General features: G+C 52.9%; 3 protein-coding genes and 1 long non-coding RNA gene across 5 annotated transcripts; 2 read left to right on the forward strand and 2 right to left on the reverse strand.

Moving 5' to 3' along the window:
- Nucleotides 1-4,544: 4,544 nt before the first annotated feature.
- Nucleotides 4,545-5,508, reverse strand: PIERCE1 (piercer of microtubule wall 1). Its single transcript, XM_080400869.1, has 3 exons — nt 5,329-5,508; nt 5,149-5,227; nt 4,545-4,795 (listed from the first exon to the last, which is right to left on the reverse strand). The coding sequence occupies exons 1-3, from the start codon at nt 5,421-5,423 to the stop codon at nt 4,610-4,612; spliced, it is 360 nt and encodes a 119-aa protein (XP_080256995.1). The 5' UTR covers nt 5,424-5,508; the 3' UTR covers nt 4,545-4,609.
- A 35-nt stretch (nt 5,509-5,543) lies between these two features.
- Nucleotides 5,544-7,608, forward strand: MRPS2 (mitochondrial ribosomal protein S2). 2 transcript variants are annotated; one of them, XM_080400866.1, is made up of 4 exons: nt 5,544-5,654; nt 5,925-5,975; nt 6,164-6,293; nt 6,689-7,608. In XM_080400866.1, the coding sequence occupies exons 1-4, from the start codon at nt 5,627-5,629 to the stop codon at nt 7,236-7,238; spliced, it is 759 nt and encodes a 252-aa protein (XP_080256992.1). In that variant the 5' UTR covers nt 5,544-5,626; the 3' UTR covers nt 7,239-7,608. The 2 variants fall into 2 exon arrangements, with proteins under 2 accessions (XP_080256992.1, XP_080256991.1); XM_080400865.1 differs by having other exon boundaries at nt 5,612-5,726.
- Nucleotides 7,609-9,082: 1,474 nt separating this feature from the next.
- LOC308069111 lies at nt 9,083-14,224 on the forward strand. Its single transcript, XR_013930289.1, has 4 exons — nt 9,083-9,145; nt 9,906-9,963; nt 11,126-11,177; nt 13,269-14,224. It is a non-coding gene; the product is annotated as an uncharacterized lncRNA (long non-coding RNA).
- Nucleotides 14,225-15,756: 1,532 nt separating this feature from the next.
- Nucleotides 15,757-23,629, reverse strand: DIPK1B (divergent protein kinase domain 1B). Its single transcript, XM_080400859.1, has 5 exons — nt 23,268-23,629; nt 20,324-20,458; nt 18,002-18,109; nt 17,620-17,796; nt 15,757-16,996 (listed from the first exon to the last, which is right to left on the reverse strand). The coding sequence occupies exons 1-5, from the start codon at nt 23,328-23,330 to the stop codon at nt 16,184-16,186; spliced, it is 1,296 nt and encodes a 431-aa protein (XP_080256985.1). The 5' UTR covers nt 23,331-23,629; the 3' UTR covers nt 15,757-16,183.
- Nucleotides 23,630-25,046: the final 1,417 nt, after the last annotated feature.

The raw sequence follows: 25,046 nt of genomic DNA on the forward strand, positions 1-25,046 counted from the left end.
AACCTGGGAACAGGATCGCATGCCACCAGCTGCTCTTGCTTCTTGCCTCCTATTGTCTTCAGCCACCCGCTCGCCAAGACTCTGATCTCCTATGTGACAGCAGCATCTGATTTCCTTGTGACTGAAATGCAATCCAGATCTTTAAAGATGTGTCTGTTTAAAGGGATATTGTTCTCAATAACAAAAAATGAAGAAGGAGAATCTACGAAGGACAGAGGCAAAAAAAAGTTGTGGCTGTTCTGTCATGTGCTTGTCATTTTAGCAAAACCCTAACAGCAGTGTTCTTTCCTGGCATTTGTGGTCAAGAAGTGGAGTCTTCCCTTGTGCTTGCCCCTCTCTTAGTGCCAGAAGGGTTAGCAAAAGGGGCTTCCTGTTTTTGAGGCAGAGTTCAGCAGGTGAGATCTGTGATTCAGATGAAAACACTGCATCTCTAAATGGCATCCTCTGTAGCACAGCTTCTGCAGCCTCCAGGATTAGCTCATGATCCTTTCTGTTCTGCCATTGAAGACTGGTGGTAGCAAGTCGAGGAGCCCTTGATGGTGCAGAGGTGGGATGAACGTGCTTTTTTACTCATGGGGGGGACGTTGTGATACACAGCACTGAGGTTCTAGAAGGCAAGGAGGCTGAGCTAGTCTTCAGGGTGGGAGGGAGGGAAGGCAGGTTGCCTTGATATGCAAACCAGCCTGGTGCCCTTGGTGTTTCTGCACCAGTATGCTATGGGTATCCCCTTCTACCTCCAAGGCTTACTTGGTCTCAGGAAGTGATTTTTCCAGAGTTTGTCCCATGAGAATTGCTGACTTGCCAAGGAGGAGCAAGCACCCACAGGGGCTGTTACTCTGAACAGCATGTCAGTGAACATCTCTGGAATTGGTGCCGCAGCACTAAGAATGCCATGGCTCTTCTGGCAGTAGCGTCATTCTGGGTACAGTTCTAATCACTCATTCAAGGTAGAAAAATCTGGTGTCTTGAAGCCATAAGAAAAAACTCTTATACATTATGGATTAGAGGTTGAACAACTGGAGAGCAGAAAGATTATATTGAGTGAGAATAGATTCACGAGCAAGAATCCCACACATGCGGTGCTGCTGCAGTACAAATCTCTTGAGGTTGAACCTTGATAGGTACAGTACCAAAAGCATTTTTTTGTTCTTCCTATTGATACCAGTTATAACAGGAAGCCAACCGTAGAGCAGGCACGGACTGTATGTCCCTCCTGGCCCTTTTCAGCGCTGCAATGATAGTTCTAGTGATTGCCCAGAACAAGCTCCTTTTTCCATTATTTCAACCCTCTTAAGGCATTAATTTGATCCTTTATTGCAGTAGATATGTGCAGGCAACCATGAACCCAGGTACGCTCAAGCATGCGAATAAGTTGTTTTGTTTTGGGGGTGGGTTTTTGGTAATTTGGTTGTTACATTATTAAACTACTCAGTATATTTTATTATTGCTGCAGCGTCCTGATTGCAGTACCAGAGTTCTCAGATAAATCTGTGCTTGCTGAGGACTTTGAAAGTAGGAATATTGTTTATTTTTATCACAGTGACTACTTTTCTGTACTTCAGGAAGGGCAGCCTTCAAGGATCCTCAGGGGACCACAAGGGCTACCTTAATTTTTTATAAACAGTTCTTTGCTGCTATTTTAGGAACATGTGTTTTGACGTGTGGCTGCTTTTTACACAAGGAAGGCACTCACCATCTCTGCCACCATTTCTTTTATTGATGTATATGCTTTTAATTTTTTCAAACCTTTAAGAACTGCAGATTGGCTTGGTCTGATAGTACAGCCCAACATAGTTTTTTGTCTGCAAACATGAAAATCGTGCTTTCAAAATACAGAGCAGAAAGAGACTGTTTTGGGTAGAATATCTGCAGTGAACGTTGTCATCTTTGGGATGATACTTTGAATTTGTACAGGTATTTCTTGTGTGTATTGGGTCTCTTAACATCTGAACAAACGGATCACTATTTCTTAGGCCCACTAAAATAAGGAGATGTAGGAAAGTAAATACAAGGGAAATAAGTCTTTGACCCAAGTACTAAGCGTAGTCTTCAAACAAATCAGTGTGTAGAGGCATGTCTCAGGGCTGGCTGTGACTGAAGCTTGTGTCTTCCCTTCTCAGAGAACCTCAGTGGAAGTGAATTGGATGCAAAACTGTTCAAAGGAACTGGTTTCAGTTCAAGAATAAAAAAGGGAAGAAATTAAGGCAAGGAAGAAAAGAGGTGGGTGGTTTTAGATGGAAGTATGAAAACAAGTGGAAGCTATGTGAGAAAAGCCACTAAATTTATATTTTTAAGAGGCAGTCTTATCCCTGAATTATTCCACCTGCAGAAAATCTGTGGATAAAAGTATGTGTAAAATTGTCATAACTGTTTATATTCATTTAGCACTTTATGTTATTTTTTCATTTCAGGAAAAGAAAGGGAAGTTATGAGAAGCTCAAGTTACTGTTCAGAGTCTGATAGTAGAATAACAGTGAATGATAGACGGTTGTTAAATATTTTTAAGGTTAACTTTTCAGACCCATTTCTGCTTAGCAGATTTACTTGTTCCAATGTATTGGTGTGTTTTCAGCAAAGGTGAGTTTAGCCAGCTATTCTTCTGTTTGAGATAACCAAATGCATTGCAGTGAAAACTGGAATTGTTTGGTAGGTGTGATTGAAACCTGGCCTGTAGCTACACTGTGGTCTGAATGTGTAGAAAAAAAAGCATAAATACAGACCTGACACACTTGAGTTGTTTTGGACTTCAGAATTTTGCTTAGTGACATCGTTAACAGAATACCTTACGGGTGTGTTTAAGTACAGAATCATAGAATCAGTTAGGTTGGAAAAGACCTTTAAGATCATCGGGTCCAAGCGTTAACCCGGCACTGCCAAGCCCACCACAAAACCATGTCCCTAAGCACCACATCTATGTGGTTTTTACACACCTCCAGGGATGGGGATTCCACCACCTCCCTGGGCAGCCCCTTCCAATGCCTCAACACCCTTTTGGTGAAGAATTTTTTCCTAATACCTAATCTAAACCTCCCCTGGGGCAACTTGAGGTTGTTTCCTCTTGTCCTGTCGCTTGTTATCGGGGGGAAGAGACCGACCCCCCCTGCCTACAGCCCATCAGGTAGTTGTATATGCTGCCTGTGCAGTTTATAAGGCTTTATAAAAATGACACAAATAGGGAATATTTATAACATGCAAAGAATATAATTTGCAGTGGTATTTGGACGTATGATTATACTCACTTTTTAATCTTTTTTTCCAGCAAACACCTAGAATAGTAGTATGCTCATTTTAAATATATACTATCACTATGTTACACCTGTAAAGTAGGACTGTTCCTCATCCATAAACAGGCAGACTAGTTTCTCTTCAAGACTAGTTTTTAAGCCGAACACGCCAAGGTTCCTTTTTAGCACAGCTACTGTCTGAATGATGCACTTTCACTGGCTGTGTAACTATAATTGTTACAGTAAAACTTTAGAAAACATTTTCTTTTTGATTAGTTGTCTTTATTTGAATAATTCCTTAAAATATTGTCATTTTGAGAGGTAAGAAAGATGAACATGCTTTCTAAAAGAAATTCAAAGGCTTATTGAATAACTCTGGAAAATATGCAGTTTGGTTATTCATTAAATAGTACAGAAACAGCTTAAAAATCTTTAATTTGTAATGATATGTGGTACATGAGGCAGAAGTTTAAAGGCTCATTAGTGACAGAGAAAAGGTTAAGGGAATATATATACATGTAATATATATTGTTCTAGAATTTATAACTATATGCTGCCTACAATTAAGTAAAATGGTTCATATGAGCTATCTAACTGACATTTAATCACATTAAAACTTTTTAAGTTAAGATACTATTCCTAATAACGTTAGTTCTGTAAATTAGTGGGTTTTGTCTAGTACCAAAGTGGCTGTATGTGTTTTTCCGAACAAATTACTGAACTCAGTTTTGAGATCAGAGATTTTAACTGCTTTTCCCCCAAAACTAAAGTTGTGACCTTGGATGGGTAGTGTGCTGTTAAAAAAAAAAAGTACATACAACAGTTTGGGTTGGGGTGTATTTTTAGAAATGTGCTGCTGCCTTTAACCTGCTAATTTTGTAGTTGTTCATCACATTGTAATAGCAAGTCTCACATTACCAAACTGAAAGATTTTTATTTTCCTCTTCCCCTGTGTTCAGGAGCAAAATTCTCATTGAAACCTGACTTAACGTGGTTAATAGTGTGAAGCACATGCATTATCCTGCTGCTGCTTAGTGTGCCACATTATTTTCCTGATGGTCTATACAGTTTTACTGTCCTCAGTGGCAACACCCGTGACATACCAAGGCTGCGCTGAGAGGTGACCTGCACCCACGGGCGCTAACAACATGACAGGAGCCAAAACCCGCCTTATTCTTGATGAAATAGCCCATAACAGCATTCAGCATCTGCAGCGTGACGGTGGCGTGCTCCTGTCATGCCTTCACACGAGGCTTAGCTACATGGTTCGGCCAAGGTCAGTGCTGTTGTTTGCTTGCTTGGTTGTTGTTTTTTTTCTGGTTTTTCACCGAGGCAGCCAGCAATAAACCGCAGCGGCGGCACGCTGCTATGGCCACCGGTGCCGGCTAGCAGTGCGAGGGGCCGCTGGCGTTGTAGCTGGGGTGGAAATCGAGGTGGTCATGGGCGGTGATGAAGTTGCTCACACCAGTGACATGGCTTTTCTCCAGGGAGGTGTTGAGCCCGTTGTTTCTGTACATGCCACACTGTGCCAGAGTTTTGGAAAAGGTGTGCGAAGTGACATGGAAAGAGGTCTGCAGGAGCGGGAAAAGGAGAGGAAGATGTTTTAAATGCCAATGCCTGCAGCACCTGCCGTGCGCTGGAGTTTGGGTGCTGTGATAAAGGCACTTCATCACCTTGGGGGGGTGGGGGTGTCATTGCTAGAGGATGCTGCAGAGGTGATGAAGGCACTTCATCACCTTGGGGGATGGTGTGTGTGTGTCATTGCCAGGGGATGCTGCAGAGGTGATGAAGGTGCTTCATCTTCATCACCTTGGGTGATGGGGGGAGGGGTGTCGTTGCCAGGGGATGCTGCAGAGGTACCGTGGTTTAACAGGCCAAACCTTTGATGCCCGGGGGTGCCCGCTTGCCCCACACCCCAACCTACCGGCACCTCGTGCACCGTGGGGGCTTTGCTGCCGTACGCCTGGCTGCTGGTCCGGTACCGGGGGTGAGGCTGCGGCATCCTGCCAGGGGGAGAAGAGAGAGCGCGCGTGGGAGCGGGGCTGCCCGGGGGAGCGCTCCGCGGGGCGGGGCGGGGGGGGGGGGGAGGGGGGAGCAGGCTCACCCGTAGCCCTGGAAGCAGGCGGGCTGCTGGAAGCGGCCGGGCAGGCCGGGGCTGGTGCGGTACAGCTCGCTGGTGCGCGGGCCGGGCTGTGCCATGGCGCTGGGGCCGCGCGTTACCAGGCGACGGGGCGCTGCGGGCGGGCAGCGACCGCTCCGAGCCGGGGGGGCGGGGCTCGGGGGGGCGGGGCTCGGGGGGGCTGGGGGCGGGGCCGCCCGCCGCGCCGGAAGCGGAAGGCGCCGCCTGACCTTCCTTCTCGTCGTCTTCCTCCTGCTGCCCCTGCGGCTGTCGGGCAGGGAGCATGGCGGTGCCGCGGCTCCTACGGGCAGGTGAGCGGGTCCTGGCCGGCCCGGCCCTCCGCCCTCCCCCGGTGACCCGCCCCCCCGGTGACCCCCTCCCTGGTGACGCCCCCCCAAATGACTCCCCTCCCGCCCCCCCCCGGTGACACCCTCCCCGGTGACACCCCTCCAAGTGACTCCCCTCCCACCTCCCCGGTGACCCGCCCGCCGCGGTACCACCCCCCCCCCAAGTGACTCCCCTCCCGCCCCCCCCGGTGACCCGCCCGCCCCGGTGAACCCCCCCTGTTTCTCTCCCCGCAGCAGCCCCGCGGCTCCTCAGCACCGTAGCGGCCCCCGCGGCCCAGCCCCGCGGTGAGTCCTGCCACCCTCGGCCCCTTCCCCGGGGAAACACGGGACGAGCCGAGTCCCGGCATCACGGGGTCGCCTGTCACCCCTGGTGTCACCAGGCCCTTGTCACGATTGAGTGGCCCTGGTCCGGCTCGTCCCCTCAGGCACAGCGGGAGGGGACAGGGATTTATTTGTGTTTTCCCTTCCCGCAGCTGCGGGTGACAAGCTGCTGTCCGAGCCTCTCAGCCACCCCGACTTCTTCAATGTGAAGGAGCTCTTCTCCCTGAAGGATCTCTTCGATGCTCGGGTGCACCTGGGGCACAAAAAGGGCTGTCGGCATAGGTGAGTGATCCTGTTCAGTGATCCAGCGCTTGCTGGTGGCAGGAGCGATTCCCTGGAACCACACCAGCCTGCGGAGGCTGCACTAGACTGGTCTGTGTCTGGAAGTGCCCGCACGGACCCGTGTTGCAGCCTGGCCATGGTTAGTGCCCCGCAGAAGTGCAGGGCACCCCCTCAGCACAGGCACTGAGCAGGGGTGAGACCTGCAGCCCCCAGGCCCAGGTGGAGCAGACACTGTGCGCGAGGGTTCCCTGCAGAGAGCACCTCTGGTGTCAGCTGGGGGCTGGAGTGTGGGAAGGTAGAAGCCACAGAAGCGGTGCCACACCACATTCAGAAACGCTGCTCCATGGCTGTAACACCCTGTCCCCGCGTCCCCTTGTGTCACCCTCCCCCTGCAGGTTCATGGAACCCTACATCTTCGGCTGCCGCCTGGATCAGGACATCATCGACTTGGATCAGACGATGCAGCACCTCCAGCTGGCCCTCAACTTCACCGCCCACATCGCCTACCGCAAGGGCATCATCCTCTTCGTCAGCCGCAAACGCCAGTTCTGCCACCTGGTCGAGAGCACAGCGAGGGACTGTGGGGAGTATGCCCACACCCGTTACTGGCAGGGCGGCCTCCTCACCAATGCCCATATCCAGTTCGGGTCTGGAGTCCGCCTGCCCGACCTCCTCATCTTCCTCAGCAGCCTCAACAATGTCTTTGAGCCCCACGTGGCCATCCGGGATGCTGCCAAGATGAACATCCCCACGGTGGGGGTGGTGGACACAAACTGCAACCCCTGTTTGATCACCTACCCAATCCCTGGGAACGATGACAGCCCCACTGCCATGGAGCTCTACTGCAAGCTCTTCAGGATGACCATCATCCGCGCCAAAGACAAGAGGCGGCAGAATGAGGCCTTTGCTGAGCTGCAGAGCAAAGCGGAGGGCAATAAGCCCTAGGGACAAGCTTGGCCATGCCCAGCGGCTCAGTGATGGGCGTCCTGCTCCACTCCCACGGGCACTGCCGGACTTGCCCCACACCCAGAACACCAGCTTTTGGTGGAGCTGGGCTGGTTGTGGAAGGGACCCCCCAGCTCTGCAGCTGCACAGAGGTCCCACGGCGGTCACAGCTGTGGTGGGTCTCTAGCTCAAAAAAACATTGCCTGAAGCAATGGAGGGGGAAACGGAGCCAGGCCAGGGCCAGTGTCCTGGCACTTGTCCCTGTTGCAAGGAGGTGCCTCTGTCCTGTGGCCTTCCTGAGCTTGTGATCTCTTGTGAAACAGCTTGTGTGTCGCACCTCTTCTTGGCAAATAAAGGGCCCTGCCATCTTTTTTTCTTGCTTTCTTAGGAAAAGGGAAGGTACGGGGGAGTCTCAGGCAAAGGTTTATGGTCAAGGGATGGGTTTTAAAGGGGTAAAGGGTGTCCCCAGCCTGGGAAGGAGGAAGCTGGTGTGTCACAGAGTTGGAGGGTCCCCGCTTTGTCCTAGGGCACACCCTCCGAGTCCAGCCTCTGCCAGCACCTCAGGGAGTGGGGGACTCCAGGGTGCGCCTGGGAAAAGGGAAATCCCGTCCCTAATACGCCGCGTGTCTCGGTGGGAGGCTGTAGGGCAGTCCCGCAGCGCTGGGGGTCAGGCCCAGCGTGGGGAAGGGGTCTGGGCCGGAGGTTCTCGTCCGCGTTCTCAGCTTTGTCCCTGCCCCGTGTCCCCAGTCGCGGCGGGGCCGCTTGCTACTCTGCGTCCTCCCGCGCAGCAGGGGGCGCTAGTGGGAGCGCTGGGCCGCGCGGACTGTCCCCGCGACGCTCTCGCCCGCCCGCCCTATATAAGTGGCAGGCGGGAGTGTGGGAGGCCTTTCCGCGCGCGGCTGAGCGCAGAGGCGCACTCGCTCGGTCTGCCTCGGGCCCGGCGGGGTGAGGAAGGTCTGGGGTCCCCTCAGGCGGGCGAGGCCGCAGCCGCCCAGGGCTTTGAGGAGGGGGACGGCGCATTTCGCCCCCTCAGGCGGGCGGCTTGTGCTGCGGGGGGGCCGGGGCGCGGGCAGGCGGCGCTGGCCCAGGAGGGCTCTTGTGGGTCGGGCCCGGCCGCTCTCCGCGGGCCGCCCTTCCCGCGCCATGCTGCAGCGGGGCTTCCTCAGGGCGGGCCCTGGCGGCGGCCGGTCGCGCCTCTGCCCCGGCGCCGCAGGCGGGGAGGCTGCGGCGTGAGGAGATGGCCGCCGGGCCAGGAGGCGGCTGCGGCGTGAGGAGATGGCCGCCGGGCCAGGAGGAGGCTGCGGCGTGAGGAGATGGCCGCCGGGCCAGGAGGCGGCAGGTGTGCACGGCGGGGCGGGCGGGTGCTGTGTCCAGTAGGGCGGGCTGCCGGGCCGTGAGGTGCGGTCCGTGCTGGGTCGTGCGGCCCCCGGGCAACGCAGGCTTTGGGCCCCGGGCTTGCGTGCTCGCCCTCCCGAGCCGCCTGGGCCTCAGGCGGGACAGAGCGACCCCCGCTCCGCCACATGGCCGGGGAGAGGCCCCGGCCGCTGCCCTCATGGCTCCAGGCACGCGGTGTGATGGAGTATATTATAAATTAATGTATAGCAATGTACTAGGATTTAAGGTAAGTATGGGTGTACTTCCATTGAAAAACAGGAGAAAATTAAGGGTTGCACTTTTGAGGGAAATATTTTTTTAAAGATTAGAGTAACTAAAGTGAATCGATCCAGCAAGCCTTTTTTTTAAATTGGGTTTTAATCTTCTGGTTTTCTGTGAAGTGCGGTTCACAAAGAAGGTTGTTACACAGTCAACTAAACGCTTGTTATTAACTGTATTCTTTTTATCTTCCTTCGGCCTGGCAGAAGACAAAAGGTGAAGTTTAAAAGATTGTGAGCCTTATAAAATCGAGGGTAAGTGGTACCTAAGACAAAGACTGTCCTAAGTAAGCTTCAGCCATCCTGTTAACTCTCTTAAATGGTGTGTTCCGTTTAGTATCTACACGTGCACCAAACACCTTTGTAATACTACTTTCTGAGTAGGTGATACAACCTCGAAATATCTGTAACTCACCTTTTTTAGTATTTGGGGGGAGTTCAGCCTGCCACAGGCGTTGCAAAGGTGGCTGCTGTGGCATCTTTGTGTCATTAGGTGGCATAGAGAGACAGGCTATGTTCTACGCTCGGTTGTTCTGAAACCCGTGAGCACTCAGAGTGATTGATAGCCTGACATTATTTATAAAGGAGACTCAAGAAACTGAGCCTCCCTTTGGTCTGTTTTTTTTTTATCGCCTTAGATGTGAGAGCTCTATATAATAGAATAGAAGGGTGTTCTGTGTGACCTGTAGTGGACGTGCAGCAGAAAGACTGTAGTTTTCTGTTTAGGCTTGAGAATGGTAGGATCCTGTTGTATTACAGAAGAATTAGTTAAAGTGATTGTCTAAAACCATGTGGTGAGTTGGTGACCTCACTGGAAGCACATCCTGGGAGTCACATGCTGGCAGCCCTGACCCTATTCCTATCAGAAAGTAGCAATACGTCTGTGTATTTTCTTTCTCTTTACTGGGCTTTTCACATTTCTGTCATCAGCGAAACAGTAACAGTATAACCAGGCTTTGAAGCATGTCTAACAATCTAAAATAAACGCTGTTTATATTTTCCACTTCTTTTTCAGAGAAAGCTGTGTGACGTGGCAGAGTGGCAGACCCAGGAGGTCGTCTCAAAGCCCCGAGGTGAGCAGCCTGTTGAACAGCTCCCTGCCCCAGCTCGTGTTGCAGATGTGGCTGTAGTGCCGCGTTTGTGTCATTAGGTGGCAGAAAGGAAAAGGCTGTGCCTTTGCTAGTGCTCTGAAACCTGTGAGCACTCAGCAATGGTGAGCAACCTGACAATTATTTCATGCTAATCTGAAATCGTGAAGGATGGACAGGGTGCAGAAGCTAGCCCTGTCCTTCGGTGTGGCAGTCGTTCTCTTAATGAATATCTTGTTTATGTGACAGATAAGAGATGTGACTTTTCTGCCGTCATGTTCTATGTTTTACTAACATGCTACATTAAAAGCTAATTCAAGTTTCCTCCACGTCTTTTATTAATGGAGGAATGGCAAATTCCAGTATTCTTTATTTTAACGGTCCCGAGACCTTGGACGTTTGCTCTCCTGACACATTGTCGTTAGGGGTCAGAGACTGAGACTTCCTGTGCCTGAAACCTGTAACTGCTCAGAGATCAGTAGCTTGACGTTGTTTCCCTGCTTACCTCTTTCTCCAGAGAATCAGCGGAAGATGGAGCAAAATTCTTTTGAAAAGTATTTAAAATGATGCTAATTTTAACTGCATCAGGAGAAGGTTCTTCCTTTTTTTTTTTTTTTTTCCCAAGGACAAATAGAAGTGACAGCTATATTCTATTTTTGCCTTGAACAGTCCTTTATGGCCTGCTAGACGTCCTTGCTTGCTGCCTGTTTTGTCTGTGAAAGGGCAGCTCTTGAGTTCTGCAGCATTTAGCATTACGTAGATACTGATGATCGCACCTGGCAGCAGAGGAGATGGGGGGGGGGCGGGGGGGAGGGAGGGCACTTAAGTTTGTTGTTTCCAAAGTATTGGCATGAAATACATGTAGAAACAGTTGGGTGTGGATTTAGTATATATGGAGGAAATTGCACCCGGTTCCCAACATTAATAAAATGCTCAGCCAACAACATCTTGACTTCCAAGGGTGTTGAGTGTTTGACCAGAAGGTGCAATTAGCAGTCTTCTGAAATGCAGCTTTATAGTCATGCTTGCTTTTGGGTGGGGGCAGGGAACAACACAGTCGGGGGGGGGGGGGGGGGAAAACCCAGCCCAGTGCTCCTTCCGGCAAAAAAAAAACAACCAACAAACTGAAGGTCTTTTTCCTTCCTAGAGTTATTTCTGAGAACAGGACTGACTTCTGGAACTTGCTTCAAATGTTGAAGGTAGGTATGATGCCATTTCTTGGAAACGTACTAAACCTCAGTACGTTACCAAAGTAGTGTCTGGGTGTAGAAGTCCTTGGGTTAGTACTTGTCCTTCTGACTTCTTACGGGACATGGGCAAATAAAAAATTTTTAAAAATATATTGCTGCTGGTGCATAGTTGCATGAAGAACTTAAAATTCAGTATTTTTTCATCTTCTTTTGCTGGTAAACTACTTCAGGTGAGTGCTTTCAGGTTCCTCCGTTTTGCTAATGCAATAATTTTTGTAAGCAACCTTAAACACTCTTCTGATAAACTTCATTTCACTTCCTCAAACTGCCTTTCTGTGCTCCCAAAGTGCATCCTTTTAAGGGCTAAAAAGTCCTTCTGACTTTCAGTAAGTGCATCACTGGAATGCTTTGCCATGTTTCCTAAGACAAGAAGCTTCCTTGTGCATCATGTTCTAGCTGGTAACATGGCAGGCAAAAAGCAAAAATATATTTGAGCACAATATGACTTTTGAGTTGGTTTCTGCGGTGTCTTTGTGCTAGCGTGATGGCAAAGGAACCTGAGCTCTGAGACAGCGAGCCGCTAAGGAGCACAGATACCGATAGATCCTAATAGTTCAGTGTGTCACGGCCCTTTCTTGGGTGACGTGCACGAGAGCCTCTGCTGTGCCAGTGTTACTAAACACTTAAGTGTTAATGTAATATAAGTGGTGAGAGAAGCTCTGGCTGCACAAAGATAGTATTGTGAAACTCCGAGAGGCTTTGCAGTGACTAATAGCTTGACAAAATCTGGCAGTGCTAAATGGTGGAAAATGTCCTCATTAAATGGGCATTATGAGGGCCAAAGGTGCCATTAACCAAGCGGGTAGCTGCTGGCTGCAAAATGAGCCATTTAATTGGGAAAAGTCACTGCCTACCTGCAGTGGCTCTGGTAAAGAATGCTAATAAGGTTGTTGGGGATATGGTTATGCAAAGAGGCATGCCTTAAGATGTGACTCTTCTATTTAAATTTCCTGACTTCTTTTAACCCTGAAATACATATTTGAGTTTTTTCATCAGACTTTGCTCGCATCAAGGGTCCTGAAGGGCTAGTGAGTGCCTAATGAGTCTCTCTTCAGAACTTTACTGTACTGTGTGAGGCATAGGATAGCTATTAAAATAATGGCATTTGCTGTTAACCATCTTTACAAGACTGAGCAGCAATCCCAGGCTATGAATATTGCTTTACTGAGAGAATTACCTGGCTCTCAGCTGTGGAAAAGATGAATATTTTGTAATAAAGTGGTTATGAGAGAAATTAAAAAATCTTTCTGCACATTAACTAGACCTTCATCATTTAGAACTGGTTTATGTCATGGCTTTGAACGCTGGCATAAGCCCAGCTTTTCTTTTCTGTGCTGTTCATAGCTTGCCTCTATTGAAGCTGGCACTCACCGTTGAATTTAGGGAGCCTAAGAGTGAGGGAGTAACTTAAGAGCAGGCTCCCAGCTATTGTGCTGTTAAATTATCCCTTTCCTAGACTTGCCACAGTTCACTGTGCTTAGCCAGATAATTCAAAAAAAAGAAAAAACACGTTGTGATGTAGTGGTAAAGAACCTCTCCTAAATTAATTTATTAGTGCCACCTGCCTTCTGTCGCTGCTTTAGGTCCTGATCCACACAAGTTTCGGGCGCTCCGCTTCCTCTGACTGCAGTGAGAGCCGCCAGTGCAAGGGTAGGGGGTTCCTGTCGTTCTGGACTAAGTAAATCGCTTTCTGAAGTTTCCCTGTGAATCATGATAACTGAGCCCAGCTAATGACTTCCCTAAAACCTGTTTTCACTTTATAAAGCTTTTTTCTTTTCTCTGGGATGTGAAAAATCTTTAGACGGTCCCAAGACAAACCTGATGCAATTCTTCAATTAGCTGAAAATGCTGCCTCTGAAATGAAAAGCAGTTCTCTGTCCGGACTAGCTGCAGTGCCTTGGCTCAGCTGCTGTCCCATAGTGAACAGCAGGGGTCTGGGTGGTATGGATTAATTAGCTTCTTAGTATGGACATTTATTGCTAACTCTTGCTGGCTGTATTTGACGTTGTCTTAACATCCTGGCCCTTTTTTTATTTGCAGATCATGCCTTGCTTCCTAGAATTTCTGGCAAATCTAGCTACTACAGCAAAAGAAACGGTTGGCAGCATCTGCAGTTGAAGATCTGTAGATACCTCCAAGTTCATCTTTCCTCACGTGGATTCAAGCATGCTACAGCCAAAGTGCATGCAGTGCTGCTCGTGGTTCTGAATGTTTGCTGCAACTTGTGTCTTTAAATGTCCATTAAAAAAAAAATATAACCATTCTGCTGCAAGCGTCCTTTCTGCTTGTGCTGTGCTGCTGTGGGATAGCTGTAAGAGTTGTCTTCTTGCCCTTTTCCCAGCCATCTCGGCTTGTACGCTGTTTTCACAGCCATGTTCTAAAGCACTGGTGTTTCAGTCTGCGCTTTCTGTACGTGGTTAAGAAGGATTTAAAAAAGAAAACCACCCCTAAATAAAGATGCCACCTACAATAAGTTTGAAATTATTATGCTTGTGTATTTGTAGCACCCCAAGTAATTTTATTTTTTAACCATTCTAGGATTTAAGACTTTTTATTTGTGGATATGAGAACTGGGATGGATTTTTACTTGAAACCATGAAAGGCAGAAATGTTGCTGCTTACCTCCATCCCCTTGTGGCACAAATCTACTATGCTGCTAAAAGAGCATCTGGTGAGATCAGATTGTCAGTCTTCCAGTGTTTGGGCTTTTCCATTTTTTCCAGCTGATGTGGGAAATCTGGAGAAGGCGTGAGTGTAAAATAGCTTTGTCTTTAGTCATTTTTTCTCCCATATTGCACTGTAGCTTGTAAACCTTAAGCATGTGTCTGAAAATGCTTGTGCTTTTTATTAGCGGTGAGCAAAACTTGGTGTTCTTGGGGTGTGTGAATCACAAGAGACTCCTGGGAGCGTCCACTGCTGTTACTGGTGTGGTGATGTGACAGTGCTTGTCGGATGTGGGTTTATTTGAATAAAGCTATCTCGGCTCCTTAAAGGGACAGGGGCTGTCCTCCTTGAACTTAATTTCCCATCAGAAATGCCTAAACAGATTCTCACGTTTATGTGGATAAGCATGATAACGTGGTGATTTTTCTCCACCTTTCAAGGTGCTTACCTGCTGCTTTTAGGGGAGGGAGCAGTGGGGATTAAGTGTGGTGGGAATGCAGTTTATCTGGACAAAATATACTAGTAAATTACAAACAGAGGGGAGGGTGAAAAATGGCTTTGCTGAAAATCAGAGAGGATTTGGCATGGTGGTTAGGTTCCTTTTCCTAATAGCAGAAGAAAATTAATTTGTCAGTGAAGCTGGTTGCCATGGGGATGCAGGACAAGAGCTGGGGTGGCTGCATGGAGCCTTGCAACCAAATCCCAGTCCTCTCCTTCCTGCTCCGTGCAGGTGCAGCTGCAGCACGGGCGCTGAAGGGTGACTGAGCACCGTGCCGCCCTTCCAGCACGGGAACCTTACAAATGCTCAGCCTCGCCGCGGATGAGTTATGTGGTAAAGGCAGCCCCTCCGCGGGAAGCGAGCAACGCTGGCTCCGTGCTAGATTTAAAGCACTGTTGACACTGAAACATTTCCTCCATAAATAACCCTGAGAGGTAATGATGATCCTATAGAACTAATAGAAGGAAATCCTGATACCTCTCCTCCAAAGGGCTCATGAATTTGAAGCCATGACACTACCGATTGCCTTCACAGGCGATATACACTGTCAGATGTATTATTTTTTTTTTCCTTTGTGATTGTACTTCAGATACACGCTCCACTTCACTAAACCATTGTTGGCAAGAGCGCTGGCATACGGTCCATCAACAGGAATACGATTGTGCTGGGAGCAGAACAAGCTTGGGGTAGTTTACGTAAACTTCCTCTCTACCTGTACTTTTAAAATGTTGCTATAATTGAGCATTTAAAGGAAACAGACTATAGTTAGAGACCCAGTAGCACATACAACAGCCAAACAAATGTCTTGAAAGCTGCTGAAAGCTTGCCTGGAAATTCATTTTAATAATGAGAGAAGCACTGGATTATTCTGGTATTAATCTTTAACCTCTGCAGCGCAAGCCCAGCTTAGTTTTAGGAGAATTAAACCGAGAGGTTGGCTTATCCCTGCTCTGAGTATTGTGGGAAGTAACACGTGGAACGCACCCATTAACCAGCCAGAATTGTTCTTGTTGAGCCCTTTGAGCTATTCTTGGCCTTAGACGCTTCCAGAGCTGAATGAGAGGAATGGCCTGTGCTGCCAACTGCGGCTCGCGGGCAGGAGCAGCCGGGCGGGAGCCTCACACAAGCCATCGCATCACTGTCTGGGGTCAGGCACTTGAAAAAGGAACGAAAGAATTGCCAGGATTCTCCACTGTGGAAAAGGCAGCTTATCCGCTTCCTAAGTTACAGCTGGATCTGCTGGCAGATGACTCAGACACTTAAGGAGAGACTTTTGAATAAGGAAATTACCTTTTTCTCCTTTTTAGATCACAAGCAAGCTGGAACTTAAAAGGCTGCTGTTTTGCTATTGATGTACTGGTGTGATTCACGTAAAAGCTATTTATTTACATCAGAGACGTTCATCAAAAGAAGATGTGACAAGTACAGCATGAATGATTCATTCTCGTCTCTCTGCACTGCTTTCCTGTTAATCAAGAAACAGTTAGATGCATCCAGCTGGGCTCCACTTCCTTATCGCTTGCCGTGTCATCTTCTTCCCTCGAGCCTGTTCAGCCCGGCTCCCGGTGTCCCAGCTCCGCAGCACACTCTTGCCGACTGTGTCGATGATCCTGCTGGGCGGTGGAAGTCATGATGCTTGGTTTTCCATGAAAGAGAAGGGGCTGCAGCTACGCTGAACTCCCTGTGCAGGGTGTATTTTTCCTGTGGGGGAGAGGATGGAGAAACAGGCCTTCAACCCTTGGACTTTACTCCAAGACTGCAGATTCTAAATTCCAGGGCCGTGCTTCCCCTGTTAGGAGTATTTGGTGTTTGAAATCTTCTTCCAGAGCAAGGTCTTGAGGTTGTTGAGCACGAGGGAGTGGTGCACCTCCATCTGGCTGGCCAGGCCGCTGAGGGTCATGCAGGTTCGGAGCTGTTTCTGCAGCTCTTCCTTCAGCTCCAGCGGTGCTCCGTACAGCAAGTAGTCCTGCAGCAAGCCGCAGACCTTTGCCAGGTTGGGCTGCACCATGTCGCTTTTGCACTGCTTCATGAGTTTGTCACACGTCGCCATACAGTCCTTCCCGTAGGTGCAGTCCACATTCTGCTCACAGTGACGTCCCTTGAGGAAACCTCTGATTGTCATCTCCGTTGCCACCTTCCTCAGATTGACCATTTTGAAGTCATATTTGTCGTTGTAGCCCATGTTCTTAAAGCCGGTCTCGCAGATGTAGAAGTTCCCGTAGGTCCCGTGGAATATCTCCTCCACAAACTCCAGAAGGCCAATGGCGATCTTTGCCCGCCGGGGCCACGCTGGTGCAAACCACTGGTGGATGATTTGGTGGACGACTGAAGGCAGCAGCGACTGGAGGAAGGGGGGGACATCCACGCCATAGAGGGAGGTGTGAGGGATCTTCTCGGTGACGTAGAGGTCCCCACAGTGCCCCAGCAGCTTGGAAGTGTGTTCTTTCTCATGCAAGGAGAGCATGAGAAGAAACTCATTGAGCTGAAGTAGTGCCCAGATGGATTTGGCCTCTGCTAAAGACACTTTCCCATCCCGGTTCACATCTGCCATGGCAATGATCCGGCTCACCAAGGCTGCCAGAGAAGGCTGATCTCCCAGCTTGGACTGTGAACAGAACAAGAAGCGGCATCAGACCCTTGCAGCTCTCTGGTGTTCGGGCTTCCTATTGCAAACCTGAACTGGGGGAGCAGAGAACCCAGCTTGGGAGAGGAAGAAACCGCCATCGTACTCCAGCAAATTTTGTCATACAAAAAACCACCATACCAATCACGTATGGCTGCGCAGATTCAGCTCCAGCAGAATTTTACCAGCCTCAGGGCTGCTCTAAACCCAGATGGGAGCAAACTTTTGCTGGCCACCGCCGCAGAAGCCCTGCACAGGGCTAACGGCTGCAGCCATGCCAGCACCGCCAGGGCCGCCCATGGGCTGGCGAATAAGCTCTGCCCGGCGCAGATGCCACCCACAGCTGCGGTACGGCAGCCTCCAGGGTTGCTGGTACTGAAATCTTGCCGACAGGAATTTCCGTGCCAGAATGGAGGTTTTTCGCAGCTAATCCAGTACTCACTCTGCAGTACACGGCAGGAGCCCTGCCCGGCACCCAGCAGCAGATGGGGGAGCAAGGGCCAAAGGAGCTTTTGTTTAAGGGGGAGGACAGACACAATTGGCCTTTCCGACTTGCAAGCGGCATCCCAGGGCAACAGGCTCCCAGAGGGACCCTCCACACTGACCTTCAGGAAGTTGAGGAGCATTTCTTTGAACTCATCCATCGATGTCCCTCGTGTTGGTTTGTCAAAGAGGACCACGTCCCTCCTGGGCACAGAGTCTGGGTGGCTGTCAGCCTTCAAGGCTTCTTCGATGCCACATTTGATGATCACCTCTCTCTCCCTCCAGAGCCCACTGTAAACCTACAGCAAAGGAGGGGAACACCCCCGAGACAGGAGGAAAACAGCAACAAGTGCACAGAACTGGTTTCTGGTTTGGTTTGGGACGGGTACTGGGGGTGGGATGAGGAGCAGACACATGGGTGGGTGGAGGAGGATATTTCCCAGGTCTGATGCTTGCCCCCATCCCCTGCCATGCGGTGGTTTCCCCAGTGGCGCAGAGACCTACCTGCTGGGTGGGAGAGGAGGAGAGGCAGTGCTGGAAGAGGAGGCTGCGCTCCTCACACAGGTCTTTGCATGTGGAGCCAGAAATTATTCCTTTCTTGTACTGGTCACACTGGGGAGGGGAAGGCAGAGAGTGGAGATCAGTGGGAACAGCTCCCCATGTGCCTGAAGAAGCCTGATGGATCCAGGCTCAGTCCCACAGCTTGTGATGTGGAGCACCCCACACACACAAGCTGGGGGCATTCAAGCCTCCCCAGCCTCCCACCAGTCCTTCACCCATCACCTGCCGTGCCCAAACCCCTCATCCCCCTGTTCCTGCAGCAGAGCTGGGGCTGGCACTTTGGTTTTTCAATTTACCTTTGTAAACTGACAGCATCATCAATGCTATCGCAACCCCAGTGAGCCCGTTTCCTCCGAGTTTATGCGAGTTTCGTACACAAGAGAGAAACACCCCTTAAAAGAGGCACATCTGATTGCCAAGCCACGCAGGCTGTTTGGAGGCAAGAGAAGAATCTCCCATTGCCAACAATATCTTCCTTTTCTGGTATTTTGAGGTACTTGAGCATAGAGGGGCTGCTTGGGGGCACCACTTCAGTATCACTTTGGCCTCAGATTTGGCAACCTATGAGATGGTGCCAGCCATGGGGCATTCTGGCTGTGCCGGCACGGCGTGCAGGTGGCTTCAGGTGATGTCACACCTGGGCAGCCACTTCAGCCAGTTCAGGGTGTCTGGGAGGGAGCGGAGCGCCTTATGCTCAGACCATGGAGATGTAGTGCCAGTTGCTCAGAGTCTACCCGCAAAGTCTCCACTCTCGGTCCTCCAAAGAAATCCAAAATCTTCTCTGCTCTAGGACCCAAAGGTTTCTCCTGGCCCCAGAGCAAGGACTTTAAGAGGGGAGACCCAGGAGAGGAGGTGCAGGGAAAGCTGGGGCTGAGCCCTGGCCAAACAGGCAGCAGCTGTGGGCAGAGCTCCTGGCTGCAGGCAGGGCCCTTCGGGGTGGCTCAGTGCCGTGGGCACGGTGGGGCTGGGCTAGCTGGGACCCCCCTGTGCTGCTGGAGGGACAGCAGAGGACAGCCCCTGGGTACTCCCACTTCGAGTCCAGGGGGTTAGGGGAGCTTCCAGGGCTGGAGGAGAGGGCAGCATGCGGCTGGGCGGCGATGGGGATGCACAGGCTGCTCAGCAGAGCAGCAGCCCCTGCTGTGAAACGGGCTGGCCCCGGTCCAGGCAGCGGCAGCGACAGGGACAGACGGTGGCTCTGATCCGCAAGTGGAGCGGCTGGGTTCAGAGCTGGAGGCATCCCTGGGCAGGAGAGGCTGCAGCTCTGCAGCTTCTCAGCAAGGGCACAGCAGCCTCAGGGCTGGAAACGGAGCTGCAGAAATTCACTGCATCTTTTCCTTCTTTTTTTATTCCCCCTCCTCATCAATGTGGACGGGAATTAACCCTTGGACCTGCTCACAGGGGACACAGCCAGACACCGCGTCTTAAACCCTGAGCTCAGAGCAGGAATTAGCGCCCAAGACCCCATGGTCGGAGTCACGCAGAAAATCAAATTAAACGTTCATTGCTGTTGTTATGGCAATTCCTGCCTCCCTTCTCTGCTGAAAGATTGACGAACGAGGCATTTTCAGGCAGAGCCTGGCATCCCCCTCCTCGCCTGGGCTGGGCAGGCGACCTGCTCCCCTGCCATGGGGCACACACGGCACTCCTGGGGGGCCCCGCTTGGCTGCCAGCCCCGGGGATGCTGTGGGGAGAGGCTGCACCCCACTGCAAACCCCAGGCAGGGGCAAAACACACCAAGCCAAGCTCCCACAAGGGGTCTGCTCTTTGTGCAGGCTGGTGCTTTCTTTAGGGCATGTCAGTAGTTACAGAGAGGTACCCAGGGACTGGTGCTCCCCTTTTTTCTCTGGCTCTGTGTCACCCAGTGGGGCTGGCACGATGCTCTCCCTGCCCGCAGATCCTGCTCACTGCCCTGACGTTGCAACTTCATCTCCACAGACATTAATCTGCCCGTGTCTGCCTGGCCTGCCCTGGCCTGCTTCCCTCCAACATCTCATTAAATTGTTTCACTGTCGCCCTGGCAGGATAAGGTCACCTCTCCCGCTCTGAGCTCCATGTGATGCCAGGGACAGTGCTGGTGAAGCAGCTGCCAGCAGAGCTCCTCGGCCCAGCTTTTGTGCAGGATGCTGCCCCAGTGCTGCCAGCCCAGCTGCAAGGCACTGCAGCAGGGGGCTGGGGGCACTGGAAATGGGGGTCCCGCAGCCCTGCTCACCCCAGCACCCCAAACCAGGACCAACACAGCCACGGGGGCTGCTGGCCACCACTCACGATTATCATCCGGCAGACGTGGCCACGGCAGAGCTCAGAGTAGGACGAGTAATGCATGTATGCCACCCAGCTGCCCACGAAGATGCCCAGCCACACCACCAGCAGGTATTTCACCTTGATGCCCGGGAGGCGACTCTGGAAGGAAAAGAAAACACTCGTGAAGGGCAGGGCTCTGGACAGGTTGGTGGCAGTTGGACAAGGCTGACTTCTACACAAACCAAGCTGAGCATTGGTGAAACCTTCAGCCTTTTTAAAATAAAATTCACTAGTCTATTATGCAACTCCTGCTGCAAGTAGGTCACTTAAAATTCCCTAAAAGCAGGGAGATTACAGCACTGGGCTGCGAGGAGCTGGATGCTGTGCATTGCTGTGCCTGGGAGCTGCAGCCACGTACAGCCGCTCTCCTGCCAACGCGAGGGCAGATCCCGCTGCCCTCTGCAACGCCGGGGTTCAGCGTCGGAGCTGCGAGAGGATCTGCTCCTGCCCAGGGAGATCCTTCCCAGCAGACCATCCCTGCAAAGCCCCGTGGGCACGGGAGGCTGCCATCGCCGTGTGGGAGCAGGCAAGTAACAAACCTGGAAGCACATGGGTAATACTTTGTGCAAACAATTCGGAGGCTGGCAGTGGGATTTTGTTTTCCTGGTTTCCTTTCTTCCCCTCTGACCCTGCGCTGCCATCTGGCCTCACCGCAATATAGGTGGTTTACCTGACCCGTATGACATGGCATGGATCCCCGGCAGTTGCTAAGGGCAGGGAATTAATCCTTGCATCAGACACTCCATTCCCTCCAGTTTCTATAGATAATTCCTGCTTCACACCAGGCCGAGTAAGCCCTTGACCAGTGGCCACCTCCAAACCCTCCTCTCTCCTTGCACTGCATCAGCTGGTGAGACCGCGAGGTGCTGCTGGAACAGGGCTGGATCCGAGTGGATGTTGCATCAATTCCCGTGGCCCAAAACTGTTCCCACCTCCAAAATGCCTCCTCCCTGGCCTCCGGCCAAGCGCTGGGAGGGCTCTGCCCCGCGGCAGCAACCAGAGGCAGTGCCTGCCTGCCCCCACCCCCGGCTGCAGCCAGCGGCTGGGCTCGCCCTGGCTCTGACAAACGGGCTGCACAGGAATCAGCAGGCAGGTCTGCCTCGAGATGGTGACATTTTGCACGTTAATTGGAAATGCCGAAGTGTGAAGTGGGCCATGATGCTGGGTTTGCCTGTTGAGCAATGGCACTGCTAATTAACGGCTGTTAAAGAGAACCTGGGCACAGCAAGGACTTCGCCAAGACAAAGGATTGGTGGCTGCTCCTGTGAGTGGAAAACCAGCTCAAGACCCTGAAGTCAAACACACCACTGCGACCTGTGAGATCCTCCCCAGTGGAACAGCCCCCCTGAAAACTGCCCAGTGGTGGGTACGTGACCCATCGGGCCCCTGCCCTCAGCAAAGGGGCCCTTTCCATGGACTATCCGCTTAGAGACACATCTTGGCACAGCAAAGCCATGGCATGGCCCAAATGTCCCATTTTGCTTATTCAGACCTTGAATCCACCACATTCCTGAAGCAGAAGGGGGGTCAGGACTGTGACCTAAGCACAGCATGGGGCTTCATTGTGAAGAGATGTGGAAGTGGGGGATGCATTGCAATGAGAGGTTCCGCTGGGCTTTGGTAGTATTTTGGATTCATAGCTGGTGCTAAGATTTCCTCCAGAAGCTCAGCTCAAGGCACAGGGACTTCCCTGCCCACTGCATTCCCTGCCCACTCCCTCGGCTGGCAGCTTGCGCCAGCAGGTGTTACCCTTCCCTTTAGTTTTAAGGTGACTCTGGGGTACCTGGAAACAACTTTGGGCCATAACTGACTTCAAAGGCAAAACGGATGCAGCATCATGAAACCCTGCTCCATCCCCGTGGTTCCCCTGCAGCGCCCTGGGAACACGGGTTGTTTCACAGCGGGTCCCAGCAGTGGGGACCATGCCAGGGCTGGTGCACTCCCAGTTTGGTGTCGCTGTCACCCCCCTGCCATGGGGTATCCACACAGGTGATGCCAGTGCAAGGCCTACCTACCCCCAGTTCCTGCCCACCCTCACTCCGCACCCAGCTTCGACCTCCCTGCTAGACACAGTCCCCAGCCCCTGCCCCCCACCGCAGCCCCCCACAACTGCTCCTCAGGCCTTTTGTCTTGGAAGAAGACAGCTCAGCAGCCAAAGGCCCATCTCCCCGGGGAGTGGAGCTGCAGCACCCATCCAGCTCCTGGCTGTCCTGGGGACCCACAGAGCCACCCCCCTGAACCCTCCCCTCGGCCACGCAGCCCTTCCTGCGCCCGCTGAGCCCAGGGCTCTGCACCCACACCCTGCCAGCACCCTCTGCTCACCAGGTGTCCCCCCCCCGTGCCCCGCCTCTCCCCTCCAGCTGGATAACCTCTCTGGTCCAGGACCTTCACCAGAGTCAGGGGTTTTCGTCGCATGGCTGCAGAGAAAACACCCAGGCCAGCATCCCTGGCCCTGCCACCGCCGGTCCCCAGAGCGATGAGAGGGGCCGCCAGCCCCCCCGGCAGCTCAGGGATGGGAAGGGGGGGGGGGGGGCGCGGGGGGAGGAGGAAAGAAAGACGGGAAGGGAAGGGAAGAGTCATCCCTGCCCTGCTTGCACCGGCTTCTTCATTCATCGATGCAGGCTGGCGGGTGGGCTGCCCAGGTGCTTCCCGGCCGGTGCGGCTCCCCCGGCGCCGCGCAGCGGGTTATGCAGCCGCCTGCGGCTCCCGGGGCCGGTCCAGACCCCCGGTGCCGGTCCCCTGCCCCGCAGCCCTTGGCCACCGGCCGGTGGGGGCATCGCAGCGGAGCGTCCCTTTGTGCACGGCCGGTGCCAGGATGCAGAGACGGGCATCACCGAGCTGCCCCCGGCCCGGTGCGTCCTCCCCCTCGCCTCGTCCCGCCGCATTCCCCCCCCCCCGCCCGCGGTACCTGCAGGCCCTTGGAGAGGGGGCAGAACAGCACCAGATGCACCAGCCGCCGGATCCTCCGCATGCTGCGGGCGCCCCGCGGCCGCGGGCCTCAGGCTCCGGGGGGCATGGCCGGGGCGGCCGCGGCCCCCGCCTCGCCGCCGGGGACCGGGGGGGTGCGGAGAGGGGGCCGAGCCGCGCCGATGGCTCGCACCGCCGCAGCGCGCCCGGCCCGGCCCGGCGGGGCTCAGCGCGGCTCCGCCCGGCTCGGCGCGGGGCGGCGCACGCAGCTCCGCCGCAGCTGGGGGAGGCGGGGGGCTGCTGCCGGGCTCGGCTCGGCTCGGCTCGGCTTGGCTCGGCCCCGCGGCATCAGCCCCCGCCCCACCCGCCCCGGGGCCCCGCGGGGGCCGCAGCCACGCCGGATCAGCCCAGCTCCAGAGCTTCCCCCAACTGGGGATGCCACTCGGGGTCCCACCCCACCGCCCGGGGGTCCCACCCCCACGGACATCCCACCCACCTTGCCATCACTCCTCACTGGGCATCCCAACCTTCCAGGCATGCCACCCATGCTGGCATCCCACTCACACTGGCATCACCCCCCCCAGGCATCCCACCCACCCCACCGTCACACCTCCCTGGGGATCCCAATTCCTGGGCATCCCACCCCCCCGGGCATCCCAGCCCCCCGGGCATCCCAGCCCCCTTGAGCATCCCACTCCTCTGGGCATCACACTCCCAAGGGCATCCCAGTCCCCAGACATCTCACCCTCAGGCTCACCCCACTACCCAGGGGTCCCACCCACAGCCATTCCACTTCCCTGGGCATCCCTCTTCCACGGGCATCCCAACCCAGGCTCACCCCACTGACCAGGTGTCCCACCCACCCAGGCATCCCATCTCCCTGGGTATCTCAACCCTTGGGCATCCCCCCGCCCCAGCCTCATCCTACTACCCAGGGGGTGCAACGCAGGTTCCCCCAGCCCCAGGGCCTGTTGATGACCCTGGTGGAGGGGGGGGGATCATGGAGTCGCTGATCCCCCTGGCCCCCAGCACTTGCAGCAGCTCAGATTTTATTTCAAGCTATTTCAAGTGGCGTCCTGGAACAGCCCTCCGCCAGTCTGCAGTGGGTAACCTGTGAGCATGGCCTGGGGGCTGCATCCCCCCAGGCTGAGACCACCACCCCTGTTCATTCACTGCCTTGCTGTCTCCCTTCTCAATCTTAAAGCCCAGCAGCAGTGGCGGCAGTGGCTGTCCTCCCTGTTTGCACTGCGTCAGGGCAGGGAAACCTCAAGGCAAGACAGGGGCTGCTTTGTGTCAGGCAGCCAGCAGACAGGCCAGGGACAGCCTCCCATCCAGGGGGGCTGCAGTATACACAGGCAAGCTAGAGCAAGGGCGAAAGGGAGACAAAAATATGATGGAAAATGGTCCTGGGGTGACAGTTATGAGGTCATTGTTAAGATAATTCCTTGCTTGCTATTAGTAAGGCTTCACATTATCCGTATGTCCCCTTTTCCTGGTTCAGCTTGCTTCTTTCCATTTGAATTTGGCTCAAAATGACCTTTGAAAACAAGCTGGTCCCTTCGTACCCAGTGATTCCTCCTCAGTGTCTAGCACCAGGTGCCCAGGCACTAACTGGCAAAAGCCTTTGCTGGCCAGATCTGAACAGCAATGATAAATAATGAGCATCGCAACAAAACCGAACCAAAACATCCCAAATCCTGCAGCTTGGTTGCTGCCTTCTTTTAACATTGCGAAGATCCCTGCTGCTCTCACGCTGTGCAAAGCCAGCGCGGCACCCTGA

This window comes from Falco punctatus (genome assembly GCF_963210335.1).
Source record: "Falco punctatus genome assembly, chromosome: 9".
NCBI classification, from domain to species: Eukaryota; Metazoa; Chordata; class Aves; order Falconiformes; family Falconidae; genus Falco; species Falco punctatus.